Below are 22,536 nucleotides of genomic sequence, written 5' to 3' on the forward strand. Positions count from 1 at the left end.
ATTCTCTGCACTGGCACTGGAACTAGGAAGAGAAGCAATAGAGTTTGTGCTTCTTGTGTAGTTTACTTCTGCCAAAGGCAAGTGCGTTCAAAGAATCTCAATTAGAGTGTTGCAAAGTTGAACTATAACCAGAGGAAAGAAACTAGGTGAAGACCAGAGTCTGCCTGCTCACACCACCTGAATCTAGAAGCTGGCCAGCCATCAAGGGCAGGTGCCTTTGCACAATCAGGCAAAGAGTGAAGTCACCACTGAACTGCTACAAGGTCATCTAGTTTGATTAAACATTTTTTTTTGCTGATTTCTATTTCATATTCCCACAACCTTCTGTATACAGACAGCACTGACGCCCGCGGTCAGAGTCAGAAGGTTGCCAATCTTCTATATCTCCATCCGAGTTCATCCCAGCACAAGAAGTATCTGCAACATCATTCTGTGCTGCAGAATTGCATCAGACATGTGCTGTTGTTTTATTCACCAAGTTGAACCCCTTCATTAATTCTGCAGAACAAAATAAACCCCAGGATAAGCAGCTCTTCTAGTCCATTCCATGAGCTATCTCATCCCAAATGTTTATCATTCAAGAAAAGTTCAGTGAAACCAAATGAACACTATGATTATTTCATCTGAACAGTAGTCAAGTTCACTGCTAAGCTTAAGTCTCACACCTGGGGTGGGGGTGCTGAGCTGCCTCAGGTCATCCATTTTGCTTGAACATGTTTGTTTTGCTGGTTTCCATTTAATACACCCACAACGATTGAATAGTCAGAATCTGCCAACAATAGTGGACGACATGCACTTCATCGTGCTGGCTGTTATTCACAAGGTTACTGTACCTTTTGAGCAATGACTTGATCATCTGGTCTAGACGGGCATCCACAATGTGACTCAGGCAGAGAAACAGTGAACTTCCTCAAGCAATCAGATTGAGAATCATGAGAAATTGAATCAGCATTTTAACTCCAATCAAATGTCGTATTCTGCCTTTTGCCTCTCTCAGAAGGGCAATACTGCTTAGATGGAAGGATGCTGCCCCACTCACTCATGCTCAATGACATGCTCAATGCCTTTAGGCATAATATAAATCCTGAATTTCAGTACTTTCCTGGTTTACTCCAGGAATGAAATACATTTAATTTTAGCTTTGGGGATGGGGTTTAGAGATGTGGCTATCTGTGATAAAATTATCAGACGTGCTTTTGTCTTATGGATGTGCTCTATGTACTTTTATACTTTGCTGAGCTATGTCATCTGTCACTTTTATTGTGGAGTCCATAAATGTTTCGTGCATATGTTTATATGAGTAAAACCAGTAAAGATAAAATATTAAAGAGAAATGGATTCAGCGGTAAACAGCATCTGTTGGGGGGGGGGGGGGGGCAGTCTCAATGAAGGGTTTCGACTTGAAACATTGACCATTCTTTTCCTCCCTTCGATGCAGCTCGACTCACTGAGTTGCTTAAGCAGTTTGTTTTTTTGCTCAAGATTCCAGCATCTACACACTCACGTGCCAGCGGTGTGCCAACAACAAATTGTGAACAAATCCTGACAAATCTGTTTGGAAGGTCAGCCAGGTAATTTCAAACCAGTGAGATTCCTGTCAATGTTTGAGAAACTATGGATTAAAGTGATGAGGAACAGGACTAATCTGCACTTGGAGAGGTGGGGATCATCAGCACTTTTCAATTTGAGAACGTTTTATAAAGAAGTATGTGTAATGATGAGAATAACGTGGTTTACATATTCAACAAGTACCAATAAGCTTCTACTTGGGTTGAGAGAGTTATTGAGTCAGAACAGGCTCAACAGCCAATCCACTCTGTGCTGAATTGACGATCTGGGTCAAATGCAATTGCCTACATTTGATCCATATATTTCTGAACCCTTCCTTTCCAAAATCTAAAAGTAATCTAAAAGGTAAGAGGCCAGGGGATCCAGATCAATGGAGCAAATTGGATCAGAAATTGGCTTGATGCTTTAAAGACAGAGGGTAATCATCAAGGGTTTGATATGACAGAAGCTCTTTTGTAAATTGGGATCAATTATTTGGCATGGATGATTTTTCATCAAATCTGTCTTTGAGGAGGTGGCAAATTAAACTAAGGTTATTGACCTTTTGACTGTTTTTTCAAATGTTCTTTGGGATGTGCAAGCCTGAATTCCCTTCAGAGACCAGGTGCAATGCAGCATGAAACAGATCCTTTTGCCCAATTATTCCATGTCAAGCAAGTTGGCATTCTGGCGAGTCCCTTTTGCCCTCATTTGGTCCAAATCATTCAAAGCCTTCTGGTGTATGCTTTCTTTGTCCCGATTTGCAATGTGTCTTTCTATGATTACAAACTGGATCTTCTTTGAAAGTGAACTGATGCATCAAATGGATATTTCTGTCCTGTCAGGAATCACATTTACCTCAAACATAACAAAATGACAGTAATAATTACATTTTCTCTCTCACCTCTTTGCAATATTAGAGGACTTTCCCCTGAGCTTGTCATGAACTTTGTGCTTGACTTTTGAACAAATGAAACATTGCAAGTGATTTTCATGAAATATCTATTCATTGCCTTTGGACAGTTTATGTGAATTTTAGAACACTTATTGGTCAACTTTTCTTTCTTGTCTGATTGCATTATTGGCAATGCATTTAAAACTATTGTTTTTTTCACTGATCCAGCCATTTGAAATTCAATAATATATAGTCTTGTCAAATGCAGTTTCTTTGCATGTGCATTGCAATATCAATCAACCAAATTGTAAAGGGACATTCAGATTCTAAGGTAAATGATATCCACTGATGAAATATGTGCCTTTAGCATCAGGTGGTGATGTAAGGTTTCTTTTGAAAATACCTTGAATTTGGCTGGAACTTTTACCAGTATGTCTCCTTGGAATTTCTAAGGAGAGTGAATCTAAGGAAAGCATTAGGCCCGGATGGAGTACCTGGCCATATATTTAAAATCAGTGCTGACCAGCTTACCAATGTATTCACAAATATCTTAAATATCTCACTTCAGCATGGCATAGTTCCCAACTATTTCAAACAGGCGTCAATCAAATTGGTGCTTGGAGGAGTCACGTGATGGAGTAGTGGCCGGACGGTGAACTCCAGCCCTCTCCAGAAAAGTCGGGAAAAACGAGAGAAAATACAAAGGCACAGAAATACAAGTTAAAGAAAAGTGAATATAAAGGTGGAAAGAAGATGGAGACAAAAGGAGAAAAATCAAAATCAACGGAAAGAAGAGAGGAAGAGAAGACAACGGAGGAAAAAGGTGAAGGCCTTACCTGTCCGAAGAGGCCCGCTGCGGAGAGAAGACCCCACTACCTCAGGTCGGTAGAAAGAGAACTACAACAATGGCTCACAGAGCCGAGTAAAAGTGCGCAACCGCGCATGCGCGACTCCTCGCGCATGCGCGATGCGCATACAAAAAAACACACCGACGGGAGGGGGGACCAGCTGGGGAGTCGATCTCCACAGCCGGCAACGACAGCTGCAGAACACCTGCAGCAAGAAGACACCACAGAAGACAATGGAAACAAGAAAGAAGAGGAGGAAAGGGCAGCAAAGAAACAACAGATGGTCAACCTAGAGGAAGAAGAAGAGGAAGAGGAAGAGTACAGGGAAATAGAAGAAGAAAAGATAGGCAAGGTAAAGGAGGTACTTGCTCTTGTTAGAGGATACATGGAGTCATTTAAAGAATGGCAAACACAGGAATTCAATGATTTAAGAAGAAGAATAAACAACACAGAAAAGAAAATAAATAAAATGGATATGACCTTAACAGAAATGGGGAAAAAAATGGACAAGATGGAAGAACGGGCAATAGCAGCAGAAATGGAGGTAGAAGACTTAAAAAAGAAATTGGAGGAATCTAATAAAAAAACTAAAGAGACACAAGAATTACTAGCCCAAAAAATAGATATAATGGAAAATTATAACAGAAGAAATAACATAAAGATAGTGGGCCTTAAGGAAGATGTAGAAGGCAAGAATATGAGGGAGTTTATAAAAGAATGGATCCCTAAGGCCCTAGGATGTCCAGAACTACAGCAAGAAATGGAAATAGAAAGGGCACATAGAGCATTGGCCCCTAAACCACAACCACAACAAAAACCAAGATCTATTGTAGTAAAATTCCTAAGATATACTACAAGAGAAAAGGTGCTGGAGAAGACAATGGAAAAAGTAAGAGAGGGCAACAAACCACTGGAGTATAAAGGGCAAAAAATCTTCATTTATCCAGATATAAGCTTTGAACTCCTAAAGAAGAGAAAAGAGTTCAATGCAGCAAAAGCGATTTTATGGAAGAAAGGATATAAATTTACACTGAAGCATCCTGCGGTATTGAAAATATTTATTCCAGGACAACAAAACAGACTATTCTCGGATCCAGAAGAAGCACGAAAATTTGCAGAACAATTACAAAAATAGACTGAGGGATGAAGACGGGTAATGAGAGCAAAAATTATCACGATTGATATGTATGTGGGTAAAGACAAAAATAGACTGAGGGATGAAGACGGGTAAGGAGGGTAAAAATGACCACGATTGATATGTATGCGGGTAAAGAGGTATAAGAGTGAATAGAGACAACGGGCATATGTGAAAGTATCTGTAATTAGAGGAAAACATAGAAAGTATAGACAAGAATTAATAAGGGAAGGTAATGGAATAGAGAGAATAAGGAGGGAACTAAAAGAGTGACCTTTGTGACATATAAAAAACGAAATCTTTTCTGGGGGGGGCTGGGTGGGGGGAAAAGAGCGGTCACTGCAAAATCAGTTGACGCTTGCGAGTGGATTCGCAAATCCAAATGGAGAGGGGAGATGTGGTTGTCCGACAAGGGATAAAGGGCAACTCAGGAGGGGAAGGGGAGATTGGGGATAAAGAAGATAGAAATAGGAGAATAAGGAAAATGTTGGATGTTGTAGGAATGTTGTCTGGTAAAGAGTTGAAAATAAGAAAACAGAAATGGAAAAGGAGGAAAGGTAATGATGGAAAAACGGAAAGAGAAGATAAACAAAATATAAAATGGCTACGCTGAACTATATGACTCTAAATATTAATGGAATACATAACCAAATTAAAAGGAAGAAACTACTAAATTTACTGAAAAAGGAAAAAATAGATATAGCATTTGTCCAAGAAACACATTTAACTGAATTGGAGCACAAGAAATTAAAGAGAGATTGGGTAGGACATGTAACAGCAGCATCGTATAATTCAAAAGCAAGAGGAGTGGCTATATTAATTAGCAAAAATGTGCCATTTAAAATAGAAGAGGAAATAATAGATCCAGCAGGGAGATATGTTATGATAAAATGTCAGATATATTCAGAGCTTTGGAATCTACTTAATATATATTCACCTAACGAAGAAGATCAAAAGTTTATGCAAGATATCTTTTTGAAGGTAGCTAATACGCAAGGGAACATACTAATAGGAGGGGATTTCAATCTGAATTTGGATCCAAATATGGATAAAACGGGGAAAAAAATTAACAGGAAGAACAAAGTAACCAAATTTATAATTAAATCAATGCAAGAAATGAAACTTGTGGACATATGGAGGAAACAAAACCCAAAAGAAAAGGAATACTCATACTACTCGACTAGACATAAAACATACTCAAGGATAGACCTATTCCTGTTATCAGCCCACATACAAGGGAGAGTTAGGAAAACGGAATATAAAGCTAGACTATTATCGGACCACTCACCCCTGTTATTGGCAATAGAGCTAGAAGACATCCCTCCAAGAATGTATAGATGGAGATTAAACCCCATGCTACTTAAAAGACAGGATTTTAGAGAATTTATTGAAAAACAATTAAAAATGTACTTTGAAGTAAATACGGAATCAGTGGAAGATAAGTTTATACTATGGGACGCAATGAAAGCATTCATTAGAGGGCAAATAATAAGTTATGCAACCAAGATGAAGAAGGACTATAATCAGGAAACAGAGCAGTTGGAAAGGGAAATAATAAACATAGAAAAAAAATTAGCAATAAAGGAAGATACAACCAAAAGAAGAGAATTGGCGGATAAAAAAATAAAATATGAAACATTACAAACATATAAGGTGGAGAAGAATATAATGAAGACAAAACAGAAATATTATGAACTAGGGGAAAAAACACACAAAATCCTAGCATGGCAGCTTAAGACAGAGCAAACTAAGAAAACGGTATTGGCAACAAGGAAAAAAGACAAACAAATTACATATAATCCAAAAGAAATTAAGGAAAACTTCAGAGAATTCTATGAACAATTATACCGAACCGAAAACGAAGGGAAAGAAGGGAAAATAGATGAATTTTTGACTAAAATTGAACTACCAAAACTACAAATAGAGGAACAAAATAAATTAACAGAACCATTTGGAACAGTAGAAATACAAGAGATAATAAAAAATTTACCAAATAATAAGACACCAGGAGAGGATGGACTCCCAATAGAATTCTACAAAACATTTAAAGACCTAATAATACCGCCCCTCCTGGATGTAATCAACCAGATTGATGAGACACAAAACTTACCAGATTCATGTAAAACAGCAATAATTACAGTGATACTAAAACAAGGGAAAGATCCACTCTCACCAGCGTCATATAGACCAATATCTTTGCTAAACACAGATTATAAGATAATAGCTAAACTATTAGCGAACAGATTAGCAGAACAGGTACCGAAAATGGTAAATTTAGACCAAACTGGATTTATCAAAAAAAGACGCACAACAGACAATATTTGTAAATTTATTAACTTAATTCATGCAGTAGAAGGAAATAAAGCACCGGCAGTAGCAGTTGCTTTAGACGCAGAGAAGGCCTTCGACAGAGTAGAATGGAATTACTTGTTCAAAGTATTGCAAAAATTCAGTTTACCGGAGAAGTATATTAATTGGATTAAAGCATTATATAAGGGACCGTTAGCGAAAGTGACAGTAAATGGACATGTATCAAAGCAATTTAACTTAAGCAGGTCAACGCGGCAGGGATGCCCACTATCACCATTATTGTTTGCGCTAGCTATAGAACCACTAGCAGAATCGATAAGAAGAGATAATAATATAAAAGGAATAAAAATAAAAGACAGGGAATATAAAATCAGTCTGTTTGCGGATGATGTGATAGTGTACTTAACAGAACCAGAACTATCAATAAAAGAACTATATAAGAAATTGAAGGAATATGGAGAAGTGTCGGGATACAAGATAAACGTAAATAAAAGTGAAGCAATGCCTATGAATAACGCGGATTTCTCAAAATTTAAGGAGGAATCCCCATTCAGATGGCAAACGCAGGCAATAAGATACCTAGGTGTGCAAATAAACAAAAATCTAGGCCAATTATATAAACTCAATTACAATCCACTAATGAAAAAACTACAGGATGATTTAGAGCATTGGAAAGAGCTACCACTAACACTGATAGGAAGGATAAACTGTATTAAAATGAACATTTTTCCAAGGATACTATACTTATTTCAGGCATTGCCAATACAACTGACAGAAAAATTCTTCAAAGAGTTAAAGAAAATAATAAGGAGATTTTTATGGAGAGGGGGGAAACCGAGGATAGCACTAGACAAATTAACAGAATGGTATAAACAAGGAGGCTTACAATTGCCAAACTTCAAAAATTATTATAGAGCCGCACAATTAAGGTACCTATCAGATTTTTATCAAACAAGGGAAAAACCAGACTGGACGAGACTAGAATTAGATAAAATAGGGGAAAAGATACCTGAACACATATTATATAAATGGGACGAAAAATTGGTACAACATAGAACTTCTCCAGTATTACACCATCTCCTCAATATATGGAAGAAGATACATGTAGAAAGAAATAAAATAAATTACCAAATACCAAAACTAATATTGACGCAAAATAAGCTACTCCCTTTTACAATAGACAACCTTGCCTTTAGAAAATGGGAAAAAAAAGGGATTAAAAGAATAGAAAATTGTTTTTCAGGAAGTAGATTCTTATCCTTTGAACAAATGAGAGATAAGTACAATATAACGGGAGATACAGCGCTGGCATATTACCAACTGAGATCCTACTTGAAAGATAAATTAGGAAGCAACTTGAGTTTACCAGAGGGAAGTAACCTTGAATATGTGATTACAGATACAATGTTAATCAAAAGATTTATAAAAAATATGTATATTAAACTGCAAGAAAAGGAAAATGAGGAAACAAATGGTAAAACTAAACAAAAATGGGAACAAGATTTAAATATAAAGATAAAAAAGGAAACATGGGAGAAGTTATGCTCTGGAACGATGAGAAATACAATAAATACGAGGCTGCGTATGATACAATATAATTGGTTACACAGACTATACATTACACCGCAAAAGTTAAATAAATGGGACCCAACAGTATCTGATAGATGTTTTCGATGTAAAAAAGAAAGGGGAACAACAATTCATGCAATCTGGACATGTGAGAGAGTAGAAAAATTTTGGGATGATCTCAATCAGATATTAAATAAAATAACAGAAAACAATATACCAAAGAATCCAGAGATCTTTCTCCTAAGTAACATAAAAAATAAAGAATTTGGAATTGACTTGGAGGATGCACAAAAAAGATTTGTTAAGATAGCCCTAGCTGTAGCAAAAAAATGTATTATGTCAACCTGGAAATTGGAAGATAATTTGAAAATACAACAATGGTATATAGAAATGAATAAATGTATTCCATTAGAAAAAATAACATATAGTTTAAGAAATAATATCGAAATATTCGAACAAGTATGGGAGCCTTACATTAAATACAATAGCGAAAACCTACCGGGAACAAACATTACCTAAGTTGATGGAAGGAGAAGAGTAGAAAAAAATGGACTCAGTAGAATTTCTGGTGTATTTTTGTTGAATGACAACATTGTCTAACTGAATTAATGCAACCTAGATTGTATAACTAAAATGGATGAGAGGGGGGAGGGATGGGGGGGTGGCTTGGGAGGAGGGAGGGGGGAGGGAGAAAAAGTCACTGTAAATGTGTGGAAAAGAAAAAGTGTATATCATGGCTATTGTGATTTATGGTGTGAAAAATAAAAAATTTAAAAAAAAAAAAAAAAAAAAAAAAAAAAAAAAAAAAAAAAAAAATCAAATTGGTGCTTAAGGAGAGTGCCATAGACTGCCAGTGAAACTCACATAAGCAGTGAAGAAATGTTTTGATAGGCTGGTGATGTAGCATATCACCATCTACAAATTTTCAGACGATGTCACGGTAGTGGGTTGTCTTAAGAAAGGTGATGAGGCATCATACAGGAGAGAGACTGAAAACTTGGCTGAATGGTGCACCAACAACAACTTTGTAAGTATCACCAAAACTAAGGAGATACTATTGACTTCAGGAAGGGAAAGGCAGAGGTTTACAATCTAGTGCTCATTGGGGGAATCAGAGGTGGAGAGGGTGAGCAAATTTAAGTTCTTGGCAGTCACTATCTCAGAAGATCTTTCCTGGACCCAACACTTTAATGACAAAGGGAAAAAAGCACATCAGTGCCTTTACTTCCTCAGGAGTTTGTGGAAGTTTGGGATGACATGAGAAACCCCGGGAAATTTCTTCATATGTGTGGTGGAAAGTGTGCTGACTGCATCACAGTCTGGTATGGGGTCACCAATACCCTGAGCATAAAGCCCTCCAAAAGGTAGTGGACACATCCTAAAACATCACAGGGAAAACCCATCCCACTATCGAGAACATCAACAGAGGGCAGCAGTAATCATCAGGAAAGAGGTATAGGTGCCACAAGTCTCACACCAGCAGGTTCAGGAACAACTGCTACCCCTCCACCGCTGGACTCCTCAATGACAAACTCAATCATTGACTCATGTAAGAACTCTTACTTGCACACTTAATTGATTTTTTAAAATTCTTCTGTATTGTACAATCAGTTTGTTTACATTTGTTATTTGTTTACAGTTCTTGTTATATGTATACGCTGTATACATTTTTTTTGCACTACCAATAAGTGGTAATTCTGCCTTGCCTGTAGGAAAAAGAACCTAAGGGCTAAATGTGATGTTATGTGTGTTCTCTGACAATAAATCTGAAATCTCACTGAAATAATTCCAACTTTTTCCTCAGGCACACTTGTTGGAATCCTTGTGCATGGTCTTGGCCACAGTGAGCGATGTATTATATTCAAGGAGGATACTTGTCAGTCACTACTCATCATCTTTTCTGTCTCGTAATGACCAGTCACACATGCAGACCATCATCAATTGTTTGACATTTGATCTGGCTCATGTTTAACCTGAAACATCAAAGCTGGTTAACTGTTTGGACATTTTAAAATTTTAATTGCTGCCAACGTTTACGATGTCGTTTACAAAGCAGCCGATCATAAAATCATTTGTTTTGATACAACCATTAAGAAAAATTTTGAGCTTAACCAATGATTAATTAGTGTGTAATGGAGGTGTAAATGGTTATTGATTACTGCGCACAGCTAAATTTCACAAACAGTATTTTATTGATGCAGGAAGGAAATGATAAATCAAATATGAAGATAATTCTCTGCTCCTCCTCAATACTTGAATAGTTAAAGAGTCAATTTGGGCCTCAAATAGACTGTTTTGCCAAATGCAAATATCTTTAGGATTTTTTTTCAAATATATTATTTTTCACGATCTGGACGTTGCTGATAAATCATCATTGATTGCTCATTCCAAATTATCAATGGAGAGGTTTTAAACTATCCCAGTCCCTTGTGGTATGAACACTCCGATATTGGTTGGGGAGTTTCAGGGGCTGCATGGATGGCATCATGCTTAGCACAATGTCTTTACAGAGCCAGCGATCAGGATTGAACCGGAGTTTGAATCCTGCAGTCTCTGGAGGGAGTTTGTACATTCTCCCTGTTTCTGCATGGGTTTTCTCCCGGGTCTCCAGTTTCCTCCCACTGTTCAAATAACATACATGGGATGTAGGTTAATGGGGTGTAAATTGGGCAGCGCAGACTCATGGGTCGAAATGTCTTGTATTCCTAAATTTTTTTTAAAGTTTAAAAAATTGATACTCAGATATAGAGAAGAAACAGCTATAGGTTTCCCTGCTGGGATGGAGGAAACATGCATTTGGTGTGGTTCCCCTGCTGCCACTGTCATTATTGGAGATGTAGTGATGACCTGGGCATCTAATAATCTGCTTTCCTCCATGGTGTGAAATATGATTCCAAACTTTGACCCACTGACTCCAGTTTTTCCAAGGTTCCTTGATGCCACTATTAGACAATGCTGTCTTGATGTCAAGGACAGTCACCCTCACCTTGCGTCTCAAATCCGCTCTGTGGTTGATGTTTAGATCAGTGCAGCAGTGAGGTCTGGAACAGACTGGTCTTGACACAATTCAGATGGAGTATTGGTGAGCCATGATGGGTGAGTAAGTGCTGCTTTATATCGCAATCAATACCAGCTTCCATCATTGTGCCAGACATCTGTTTTCAAGGTGCAATCAGTAATCTGTTGAGAGGGCAAGAATGAGAAGAGACACAGCCAGTGGAGAGAGTGTCATTGTGCTCCTATCTGGATGTATTAAGATCAAGATTTGATAACCTGAAACTAGTGCCATTTTATTCCCAAGACATGTTTCTCCGCGGTTCATTGTCCTTCCCTTTCCTTTTGCCTGTCCAGTCCAGAGATATTGTGGCTCATTCACTTCTTACAGGATGATATTTCTTCTTCATTCTTTATGAGCATCAATTAATGCACAGACTTGGAAGACGGAGTTTACGTGTGACCTTTATTCAAATGACCAGTTGTGAGATTCTCAAAATTATTATTGATTCTCTCTGCATATATACCATAGCTTTTGTTATACTCATAGCCTTTGTTCATGATTTCACACTGTTAGCTCAAGGCAGCTTGCAGAAACACACGTGAAGAGAGTTTTCAAAATAGGTGTGCAACAAAACTGTCCCTACCATCCTCCTCCAAACAAACTCCAAATTCAGAGGTTAGAGTAAAATGCTAAATCTTGTATTCTTCATGGGAGGGATTATGAGATACCTTTGCACAAATTTTGTGGTTTCCCAAATGGCCAATGACAATCCCACAGACTCTGCCACCATGGGGCAGAGGGTACTGACAGGGAGGGAAAGTAGATAGTTTGAGGTGCAATACACAAATGTGTTATACAAACTCAGCAGGTCAAGCAGCATGCACAGGAAATAAAGGGGAACGAGCATTTTATGTCTGGACTCTGTGCCAAATGTAGGCAGGTGTCTGAATAAAAAGATGGGGGAGGTCAAGAGGAAGGGGCACGGGGAGGAGCATAGGCCAACAGGAAAGAGGTCATAGGTAGATCCATAGTACATAGGTGGGAGGGTAGAAGAGAGAGGAAAAAAGGCTGAGAAGTGATGGGGAGAGGATAGCTCTGATGGGAGGAAGAGAAGGATCTAGGGAGCTTGGGAGAAGGCAGGGAAGTGAGTGGAAGTGGGGAGAAAGAAGGGAAGGGGATGGGGAGAAGGAAGGGGTGGGGATCTGGAAGGGAAGGGGTAGAGAGCTGGAGATAGTTTGAGGTGAAGGGCTCATGTCCTTTACAATGAGATTTTGTGTGTATCTGACAAATGGGCAAGCCTCTCTGTGACAGCTCAAATGTTCCTCTGTTTTGAGCAGTTACTGACTGGGAAGCTCTACAATTCACAGTCTTTCATGGAGGCTTTGAAAACCTCCCTCATCACCTCTGTCCACCCGGTCATCGATTGCTGTGAGGATATCTGTTCTGAGAGTGGTGTCGGACATGTGAAGTATCTGCTCATCAGAACTGATTGAACAGAATTCAGGCCTCGTTGCTAGGCATGGTGGCCTGTGAGAGGACAGGACATTGGGTTGTTTATCTTCCCAGTGGATTTTGATTACTTTGCAGAGACTGGAATAATTTCTTCCATGTTTTGAGGTGCCTACTGTCTCAGAGCCTGCATGAGAGCAGGGATCACTGGTGCCTGCAGACACTGAGCATCAGTCTAGTTTGTGGTCTTGATTTTATCAATCATATTACCTTGGATGATGAAAGGCTTTGCCATTGTTCTGAAGGGGACAATGAATGTTATCATGAATTTCTGCCTTATTTGAGAGGGAGCTGGCAAGGAAGTTGTATTTTCCAGAGTCTCTATTTTTGATGGTGAAGGGATTGGAGTGGCAAATAGCACTCTACCCTACAGAAGAGGAAAGATGGTCATAGATTGATACAGCATGGTTTTAGAGGATCCTTGATTTATGCATGTTAAATATAAGGCCCACTCTCTCAGACACTTCACTGAAACAGTCACCGACATCCTGCAACAACCTTTCTGAAGGTCCTGACATGCGAGTGTCTTCCAAGCCTCTGATTATAATTGAAGTGATTTTGTTTCTGAAGTGAAGGGAATATGGTTGAATAGTTTCTTATTTATCTTTAAGATTAACTTCACCTGTTAGAGCTGAGGATGACATCAGGGAGCCACTCTGTCTTCAGCACAGCTGGGTGTGCTGTTGAAGATGGGCACGATGATGGTGTGTCTTAACTGCCATGGCATGCCCTTCTCTCACAAACCTGGGAAATGTGGTTAGGAATTCATCAGTCAACTTCATGTCGAGATTGAGAATTTTAGCCAGAATGCAGTCTGTTCCTAAAACTGTCCTTTTCCAGTTAGCATACAGGGTGGCAGTGAGATTTGATTTTTATATATTTTTTAAATTCAGAGAAACATCATGGGAGCAGGTCCTTCCAGTCCACAAGCCCGAATACACCAATTAACCTACAAACCCTGTCTGTTTGTGAAGGGCAGGACAAAACTAGAGCACATGAAGGAAACTTTCATGGGCAAAGGGAGAACGTACAAACTCCTTATAGACAGCATCTGGCTCAAATCCGGGTCACTGGGTCTGTAACGGCATTGCACTAACTGCTACGCTAATCTAAGACATTCATCTCCAGGATAAGACATCTCCGGGCACATTCTGTCTCTCTCACCTCCATTCATGGTTCTAAAGCAGGTGGGTGACAGGATTGAAGGATCTCTACACATCCCAGAACATCAATGAACTTCCACCCACGATCTGCTGTGTGGGTCTGCGGAACTTGGCCTTCACGTTCCTCCAGAGTTTTTCTCTTCCTTTGAACCCTGGTGGAGTTTCACAGCCAAGAATACCTTCATTTTACCTTCATCTGATTTGCTGCTTGATCCCCAGCAACTCTCATCAATCAGTCCTGCTGCTTTCTCACAGAGAAGTGAAATCTCTTCAAAGGTGTTAATTTTGGCAGAGGATAGTCAGTTAACAATATCATGCAGCAACTTAAAAATATAGAACACTAACAAGTGCCATTTGAAATATGTGCGCAGATTTCTCATTTTATAACATTTAAAACAGTTAGGACCTACAAAATTCCGTACACTTTTTTAAGATTCTACATTCCTAGACTTTCAATGAAAACTAAGTTTTATCAACGAATGAAGAGGATATTTAAGTCTTCAGAGGGAAAAAATGTTTTTCTTCAGCATCGTAAATGGATTGCATTTGTATTTGAATGTGAAATAACATTTGTGGTTTCATCTGGTAAATTAATGTGCCTTAAAGGAAGAAAATTTTGATAGACTGGGTTGAACTGAATCTCAAGAACCCTACTGATGGAAAGGGATTTAAGAAAGCAATTTGAGAATTGGTTGAAAATAAAGGAGGTGCAAGTTCAAAACAGTGGAGCACATATTGTTGGTGGCTTGGGAAATGTTGCAGTGAGAAGAAATCATCTGTGCTCCATTTCAATCATGATAAGACGGTATGGAAAACAATCAAGGGAACAGAATATGGACAGGTTATATTTTAATAATGGGTGAAACTTGATTGAGGCCAGATGGCAGGAGATAAAGAAGGACCATCAAATCTGTGGCAGACTGTTTTAAGTTAAAACACAATGCTGGAGAAATTTGGCAGGTCTAACAGTATACTTTATGTAGTAAAGGTAAAAATATATAACCAAAGTTTCTGGCCAGCCCTTCATCAAAGCTGTTTTGAACTTGGATTACGTAGCATGTGGTATGGCATCAGTTCGACTACAGCGTCAGTATTGAAAGGATCCTAATTCTGTTGGGAAGAGAGCCCAAATAAAATGTGAGATATAACCCAATAATCGAAGATCCAGCATATGCAACGTAAAACACTGAAGATGAGAGATAATCAATGTGCTGGAGGGCAAGGAAGCAATGTGCAGATTGCTCACAAATAAACTTAGCTCAAACTTACGTTGGCCTTCAGCAGTGGCATCTAGATGGATGGGTGTGGTTTAGGGAAGGTCAAACAGGGATGAAATGAGTATCCGTAGAGGGAGTTACAGAAGTAGATGCCCACCCAGGAGGTTATGTCCATAACCAAGCATGAACCAATATTATTTGCCAATTTAAAAAAAAAGATACAGATTTGGATGAGAGCTGTTCAACCAATATGAAATCAAAATTCTAATTTCCTTTGTCACAGAATTTTTTAAACAATCATTCCAAACCATCATATGATTTAGAGTAATGCTTAGAAATCACAAAGATATGAACAAAGTTATTTAATTCCTAATATTTTTGACGCATTATTTAGGGAGCATGCATTGAATGAGAATGCTACAGTCATGGTGAGCCTCCTCCTCTCAACTGGAAGTATTGACAGCTAAATTTTCAGTGACATTCAGAATTTTCCCTTGTGCATTCTGCATTTGTTTTGTTTATTCACACGGACCTGAGAGCACAGTTAATTTATCTTCTAAAAAGTACTAATTATTGTTAAAAGAATTCTAGGAATGACTGCTTTTCAACATCTGCACCCTCTTCAGTGAATGTGAAGCAATTTCATGCACATTTTTATTGATGAATGTAATCATCCTGCCATATCTCTAATTTCAATGTCACATGAATAATGACTGGATGTACCTTGCTGAAAATTAATGAGTGCTTCTGAAGATGCCAGCACTGAGTTGTTTTGCTTTTGTTTCCCTGGTACGGAGAACCATCATGTTCACCCCTGCACCAGTGGTTTGAGGGGAATACATGAAACCTTTGCAGACAAAGTGCTCTTGATGGTACTCATCAGGTTCTGAAAAAATAGCAGTTTTTTGGATGATGTAAAGTAGTTTACAGGGACAAAATCTAATCAGTGCACAGTAAATTCCACAAAGGATAGCAGAGACCTGAAGACCACATCATCGATTTTCATTGTGCTGAAAGAAGTTTGAATGAGTGGCACCAATGTAACCTCCCTTGGGACAGAGCTGGGGTACCAGGGGTCAAGTGCATCGTGTGTGTTCCACAGTGAGGGGAGTGTGGGTGGGAACAGTCGTGGCCTCCAGGGCACTGAGGGAGCCTAGTCCCTCACAGAGACGGTGTGTTTGTTTCTGTCCAGGTGTGCCATGTAGGCATTTTGGGGGTTGGCATGGAAGAGGTGAACCCTTTTGACACATGCTTCTGGAGCAGAACGGGCTCTGGGGACGTCAGCCATGCCAGTAGTGTGGTGCCAGTCACAGATTTCCTGGGAAAGGAAAACATACGTTCATGTGATGTGGCCGTACATAGCAGGGACCTGATGGTGTGGAGTGCCTTCAGGAGGACTTCTTGCCAGTGGGAGACCAAGAGGCCCCTAGACTGCAATGCTAGAAGGACTGCCTTCCAAACAGTAGCATTCTCCCTCTCCACTTGCAATTAGCCCGGGGGTTGTAACTCGTGGTCTTGCTCATGGCGATGCCTCTGGCCAACAAGTACTGCCGCAGCTCATCACTCATAAAAGGTGTTCCCTGGTCACTGTGGATATAACTGGGGAACCCAAACAGAGTGAAGAGGCTGTGTAGGGCCTTGATGACTGTGGCAGCAGCATTGTCAGAGCAGGGGATGGCAAATGGAAAACGGGAGTATTCATCGATGATGCTCAGAAAATGCACATTGCGGTCAGTGGAGGTCGGGGTCCTTTAAAATTGACACTGAGTCACTCAAAGGGAGGATGGCTTTAATTAATTGTGCCTTGTCTGCCTGGTAGAAGTGTGGCTTGCACCGGCACAGACCTGGCAATTCAGATGCCATGGATCTGATCTCGTCAGTGGAGTATGGCAGGCTGCTTGCTTTGACAAAGTGAAAAAACCTGGTGACTCCCGGGTGGCAGAGATCACTGTGGAGGTTTTGCAGTCGGTCGTTCTGTGCGCGGGCACAGGTCCTGCGGAACAGGGCATTTGGCAGCTCATTAAGTTTCCCAGCTGGTACAGAATATCGTATTTGTAGGTGGACAATTCAATTCTCCACCTTTACCTCGCTGCTGATTGTTAAACATGAACGCAACTGCACGTTGACCAGTCAGCAGGATGAAACTCTTATCAGCCAGGTAATAGCTCCAGTGCTGCACTGTCTTGACAATGGTCTGGGCCTCTTACTCGACCGAGGATTGCTGAATCTTGGGGTCCTGTAGGGTGCGTGAAAAGAAGGCTACTGGCCTTCCTGGCTGGTTAAGAGTTGCTGTTAGGGCGAAGTCTGATGCATTGCTTTCCACCTGAAATGGGGTGGATTCATCCACAGCATGCATTGTGGCCTTAGCAATATCTGCCTTAATGTGATTGAAGGCAGCAATGGCCTTCACTGCCAGGGGGAAAGATGTGAATTTGATGAGGGGGCAGGCCTTGTCTGCATAATTGGGGACCCACTGAGCATAATAAGAAAAGAACCCAAAGCACCTCTTCAGGGCCTTGAGGCTGTGTGGAAGGAGAAGCCCTAGGAGCGGCCACATGCAGACAGGGTCCGGGCCAATGACTCTATTCTCCACGACACAGCCAAGGATGGCCAGGTGGGTTGTGCGAAACATGCACTTGGCCTTGTTATATGTGAGGTTAAGGAGTTTGACTGTTTTGAAAAATTTCTGGAGATTGGTGTCATGGTCCTGCAGGTTGTGGCCACTGATGGTGATGTTATCGAGGACTCGGAAAGTATCCACAACTTGTACTGATCAACCATCTGATCCATCTCCTGCTGGAAGATCGATACGCCATTCGTGACCCACAGGAAGTGGTAGAGGCAGTCTCTGGGCAGATGGGGATTTGATGGTTTGCCAATTTCAGGTCAAAGAGACCCGATACTGGGCAATTTGGTCAACTTTGTCTCCAATGCGTGGAAGGGAGCATGTATCTGTTGATGGTCTGACCATAGTTGATGACCATTCTATTCTTTTCCCTATTCTGTACTACCACTTCCTGCACTCTCCAGGGGCTGGTGCTGGCCTTTAATGACCCCCCTCTTTGAATAAGCGCTGTATCTCTGCCTGTATGAAGGCCTTGTCCCCAGCACTATACCGCCTACTTTTGGTGGCAACGGGCTGATAGTTGGGAGTGAGGTTGGCGAATAGTGACGGAGGAGGGCAATTTTGGAGAGCCCGCAGGTCATGTGTGGTGAGTTGCCAATTTGAAAACTGTCGATTACATACAGTGAGTGGTGGATGGGCCCATCAAACTCCATTATCATGCTTTTAAGGTGACACGGAAAATCCAGTCCCAACTGAACAGCAGCACAGAGCTGCGGCATTACCATTAGTCTAAAGTCTTTTTATTTAGTACCCCGCGCAGTTAGAGTCACTACGTTAAAGCCCCGGACATCTGCTGTGTGTGACTTGGATGCCAAGGAGACCTAGTTCATCGGCAGTATTGTGAGAGAAAAACACCACACTGTGTCCAGGTCGATGAAGCTCTGTGCTTCCACAGTCGAATAAGCAACTCCTCAAGTGGCTGTTGAGCTGAATATCCATCGTCAACCTGGCAAGTTGATGTGGGCTGTCCTGGTTGAGCATGATGGAGGCCAGTGTTGGGTCACTGCACATCACTGTTGTGGGCGGTGACGGTGTCCAAAATGGCAGCCCCTAAGACCAGCACACGGTGCTGCTGGGTCCCGAAGATGTCATCAAAGATGGCAGGCTCCATCTCTGGGGTTTGGAATTACACACTTTGGCCTAGTGGCTCTTCTTCCTGCAGCAGGAGCAAGTTGAATCCTTAGCTGGGCAGAGTTTCCTCTGAATCTTGCCCAGGCCACAGAAGTAGCATTTTGGGTGCTCTCTTAGCCCCGCGTCTATGGATGGGTTGCCACCGGAGCTGGACAAGTATGGCGGGAGGTGGTCGCGGAGCACTGCTGCCGGGGTCGAGTCCTTTGCCAAGCAAGGGGTGATGGTGCATTCCAGGATGACAGCACCCGGGGTAACCAGAGGCGGCCGTGTTGTCAGACGCATATGCCTCCATGTTCTTGAGAAACACCTCCAGCATACCTGCCATTTCAACTGCTCTCCGCAGACTGAGCTCCCGTTGCTGCAGGAATCTCTGACAAATGCAGTTTGACCTGATCCCTGGAACGTAGGTGTCCCGGATCAGGTCCTCTGTGTACTCCACGGTGGACGTGGCCTTGCATTCAAAGGCCCTGCCAAGTGCTCGCACGGCCTGAAGATATTCAGCGTTAGACTCGTGTCTTTGTTTTTGAGTCACCAAGAGGTGTCTGGTGTAGTGAACATAGATTTTTACACAGGTACTGTCCTTTGAGAATGTCCATGGCTTTCTGGTATGATGTAACGTCCCTGATCATGGAGTACATCAAGGTGACGACCCAGGAGTGCAGCACTCGCAGTTTGTCAGTCTCCAATCGCACAATGGCAGAGGAGATCTGCAGAATGCCTCAAAACAGCACAGCCAGAGCTCAAAGTTGGTAGATCCCTCAGGTGATTGAGGGACGATTTCCAGATTTTCTGGCTTGAGGATTTGCTCCATTGTAAAAATAACTAAGTGAATAAAATTGATGCACCATCAATTACTTGAAAGAGTATTGTAGAGAAACCTTTTATTCACTTAAAAACACAAGCACATCCATACTGTTAGGTTGACCTGCAACAAGCTGCAGGGGGCTGTGGAACAGTTACCTTTATACAGGAGCCTGTGGGGAGGGACTACAGGTACAACCTCCCAATAGGTGTGCCTGACCAGACAATTATCCCTAAGAATGGTTGACGACAGAGTGCCCTGGAATCTACTCCCACTAAAGGCCACATACTGCACCTTGGTTTCGGTGAAGTCCAATAATGGTAGTTCCTTCATGACTGTGCTGGAATGATAGTCTTGGTGTTTCACCCAAATTCTGACACCTTGACTCAGATGAAAGTGCCTCTTGCTGAGCAAGCCAACCAGGGCAAACTTACATGGGCAAGACTTCAAGATGAAAAGAGCCACACATGGCAGATGAGTGGGAGCCCTGGGTTCTGTGGGTGGCAAATAATGCAGTCAGAAGTGCTAAATCTCATCAGCATTCAGCCAGTTAAACATCACCAGTCTGTCAAATCTTGCTGCACCTCAGCAGCTGTTGCCATGGAAACAGTTATTTCTGAGGTCTACTCCTGTGGTTTTAGATTTATTGTCTCCTGTAAATGGCTCATCATCAGGGATTAGGATGGCTGGATTTATCATTAATATGTTGTACTCAAGCAGGCTGATATAATATCCCATTAATACAAGCTGGAACATGCATATAAATGAAATGGGGAAGAACTGATCATTTCAATGCTACATAAATTTTCAACAAAAAGTCCTTGAGTTCTCATACAAATGCAAAGTAAATGTTCCGTTAAACAACAAGGGGGAAAGAAGCAGCTTCAGTTCTTTTATGCCTTTATTTATTTTAGGTATCAGAAGACCTGCCTGAGAAACAAAAAGAAATCGAAGAGTCTTTGAAGGACTTTGCACGACTTCAGCAGCAGCTCAGCCTGGTGACTCTCTGGATTTCCACAACGAAGCAGCAGTTGGAATCATACACGCAAGCACCATTACCAGGAATTTTTAATCTTCAGGTAAGATATTTTTGTTCAGTTATTAGTGTTAGTGTTGTGGAATTGTATCAATTCAATTTCTCAGTCCAAAGTGTCCTCAACAGAGGTAAAAGTTCATAATGCTGAGTTCCAGCGAAATCTGCAATGTGTCAGGATTTTGGGGGACTCTTGAAATACAGGCTATTGTCCCATCATTTTAAACCTCAGCTTGGCATCCTAGAAATGGCTCCAAGGTCCAATTTCATCCAGGTATATAAATCTGACACTCTTTCAGATCTTAAATTCTTCAAGTCCCCGACTGAAATATGTGAAACATGTTGAAAGAAACGAATCACTGCGGGCATGCGTTTCATTCAGTTTCTCAGGTCATCCCAATATTTATTTTCTGAATTAGTTATTGATACACGTGGGGATGAGAGGGCTTCTGTCCTTCTTCGCCACTCAGCACGCAGCAGGTTGTCCAAGTCTTGTTTTCCAGAACATTTCAGCTGCAGTTCACTACAAAAAGAGTTTATTGTCATATACACAAGGTAAGTACAATGTACAGACGCACTGAAATTCCTGCTTGCAGGTATGCAAAACACATGCAAACATTCAGCATAAATTTCTTTTTATTAATCATATGTAAACAGTACATGGGAAGAATATAAGTATATAATCGAGAAGGGGAAAAATATCACTATATGACATCATATGATCTAACATAGTGCATTACACCACAATTAACGAATATGCTCTCATCTCCTCAAACTAATATCTTCAAAAAAAAATACCTAAAACACCACGTAATCTAAGGAAAAAAAGACTGGGCAGCCTAACCTGAGAATTTATGAATAAAAATTAATCGTCTAGTCATCACCAACAAAGAAAAAAGAAAAAAATTAAATATAATCCAGACGTGAAAATAATTATACTCACTAAGTCATGAGGAAAAAATGTATGAAAGGTTTCTTCAAATTTAACAGAAGGATCAAATGTACGATTCCTAACTTTCTCTAAACTTAAACATGACATAATTTGAGAGAATCATTGAGTCAAAGTTAGGTGGGTTAGAATCCTTCCATTTAAATAAGGTAGGTCATCTAGCCAACAAGCATAAATTTAATTAACGCAATGTGATATGAGAGAGGAGAAAAGATGTTGAAGGCTAAATGGTTGGGCAAGACAAAAATAAAGTGCTGTTTCAACAGTGCAGACAAATGGTTCTCTTTTAAGTGGTGCTGTGGTAAGAGTCATATGGGGAGGTTAAAGATCCTGATAGCTGTTGGCAAAGGACTGTTGTTGAATTCAGAGAGACCGGCTTCTGTACCTGCTGCCTGACGGTAACAGCGAGATTAACTCACATCAAGGGAGACAAGGATCTTCTGTGATGTTGGCTGGTCGAAACAGCTGTGCAGTTGACTGTCATGTTTCTTATTTGTGCTACCCTCTGTGTCAGTGTGTCAAGAAGAACTTTAGAATTGATGAAGGAGACCAGAGAGTGCTCCAGTGATGCTCCATTGCCAAAAGCAAGACTCACTTGGCTAATTGGAACCATTAATATCACTGGGTAGAGTCGAATTAGATCTTCAACTAAATGTGAAATTGCCAAACATCTAAGAGAAGATCATCAGGAGCTACCAAAGCGTGATTTAAAGTAGAAGATTGCTGCTGCATTGAAATGTTTTTGGGAATCAACACTTCCTATTTCTGCCAATTCAGCTTCAGGGAGGCTCTTCCAGCTGGTG

At 40.7% G+C, this 22,536-nt stretch overlaps 1 protein-coding gene across 24 annotated transcripts in view; it reads left to right on the top strand.

The window, feature by feature from the left end:
* dmd (dystrophin) overlaps positions 1-22,536 on the top strand; it is a 1,604,005-nt gene that overhangs the window by 1,133,726 nt on the left and 447,743 nt on the right. For all 24 annotated transcript variants that reach the window (XR_011341867.1, XM_069890130.1, XM_069890120.1 and 21 more), the window contains one exon: positions 20,666-20,830. Coding sequence is in view for 23 of the 24 variants with exons in the window: in XM_069890130.1 (XP_069746231.1) it covers positions 20,666-20,830 (165 nt within the window). In the remaining variant the exon portion in view is untranslated. The remainder of the gene's footprint in view (positions 1-20,665; positions 20,831-22,536) is intronic.

Source organism: Narcine bancroftii, chromosome 7 (assembly GCF_036971445.1).
Source record: "Narcine bancroftii isolate sNarBan1 chromosome 7, sNarBan1.hap1, whole genome shotgun sequence".
NCBI classification, from domain to species: Eukaryota; Metazoa; Chordata; class Chondrichthyes; order Torpediniformes; family Narcinidae; genus Narcine; species Narcine bancroftii.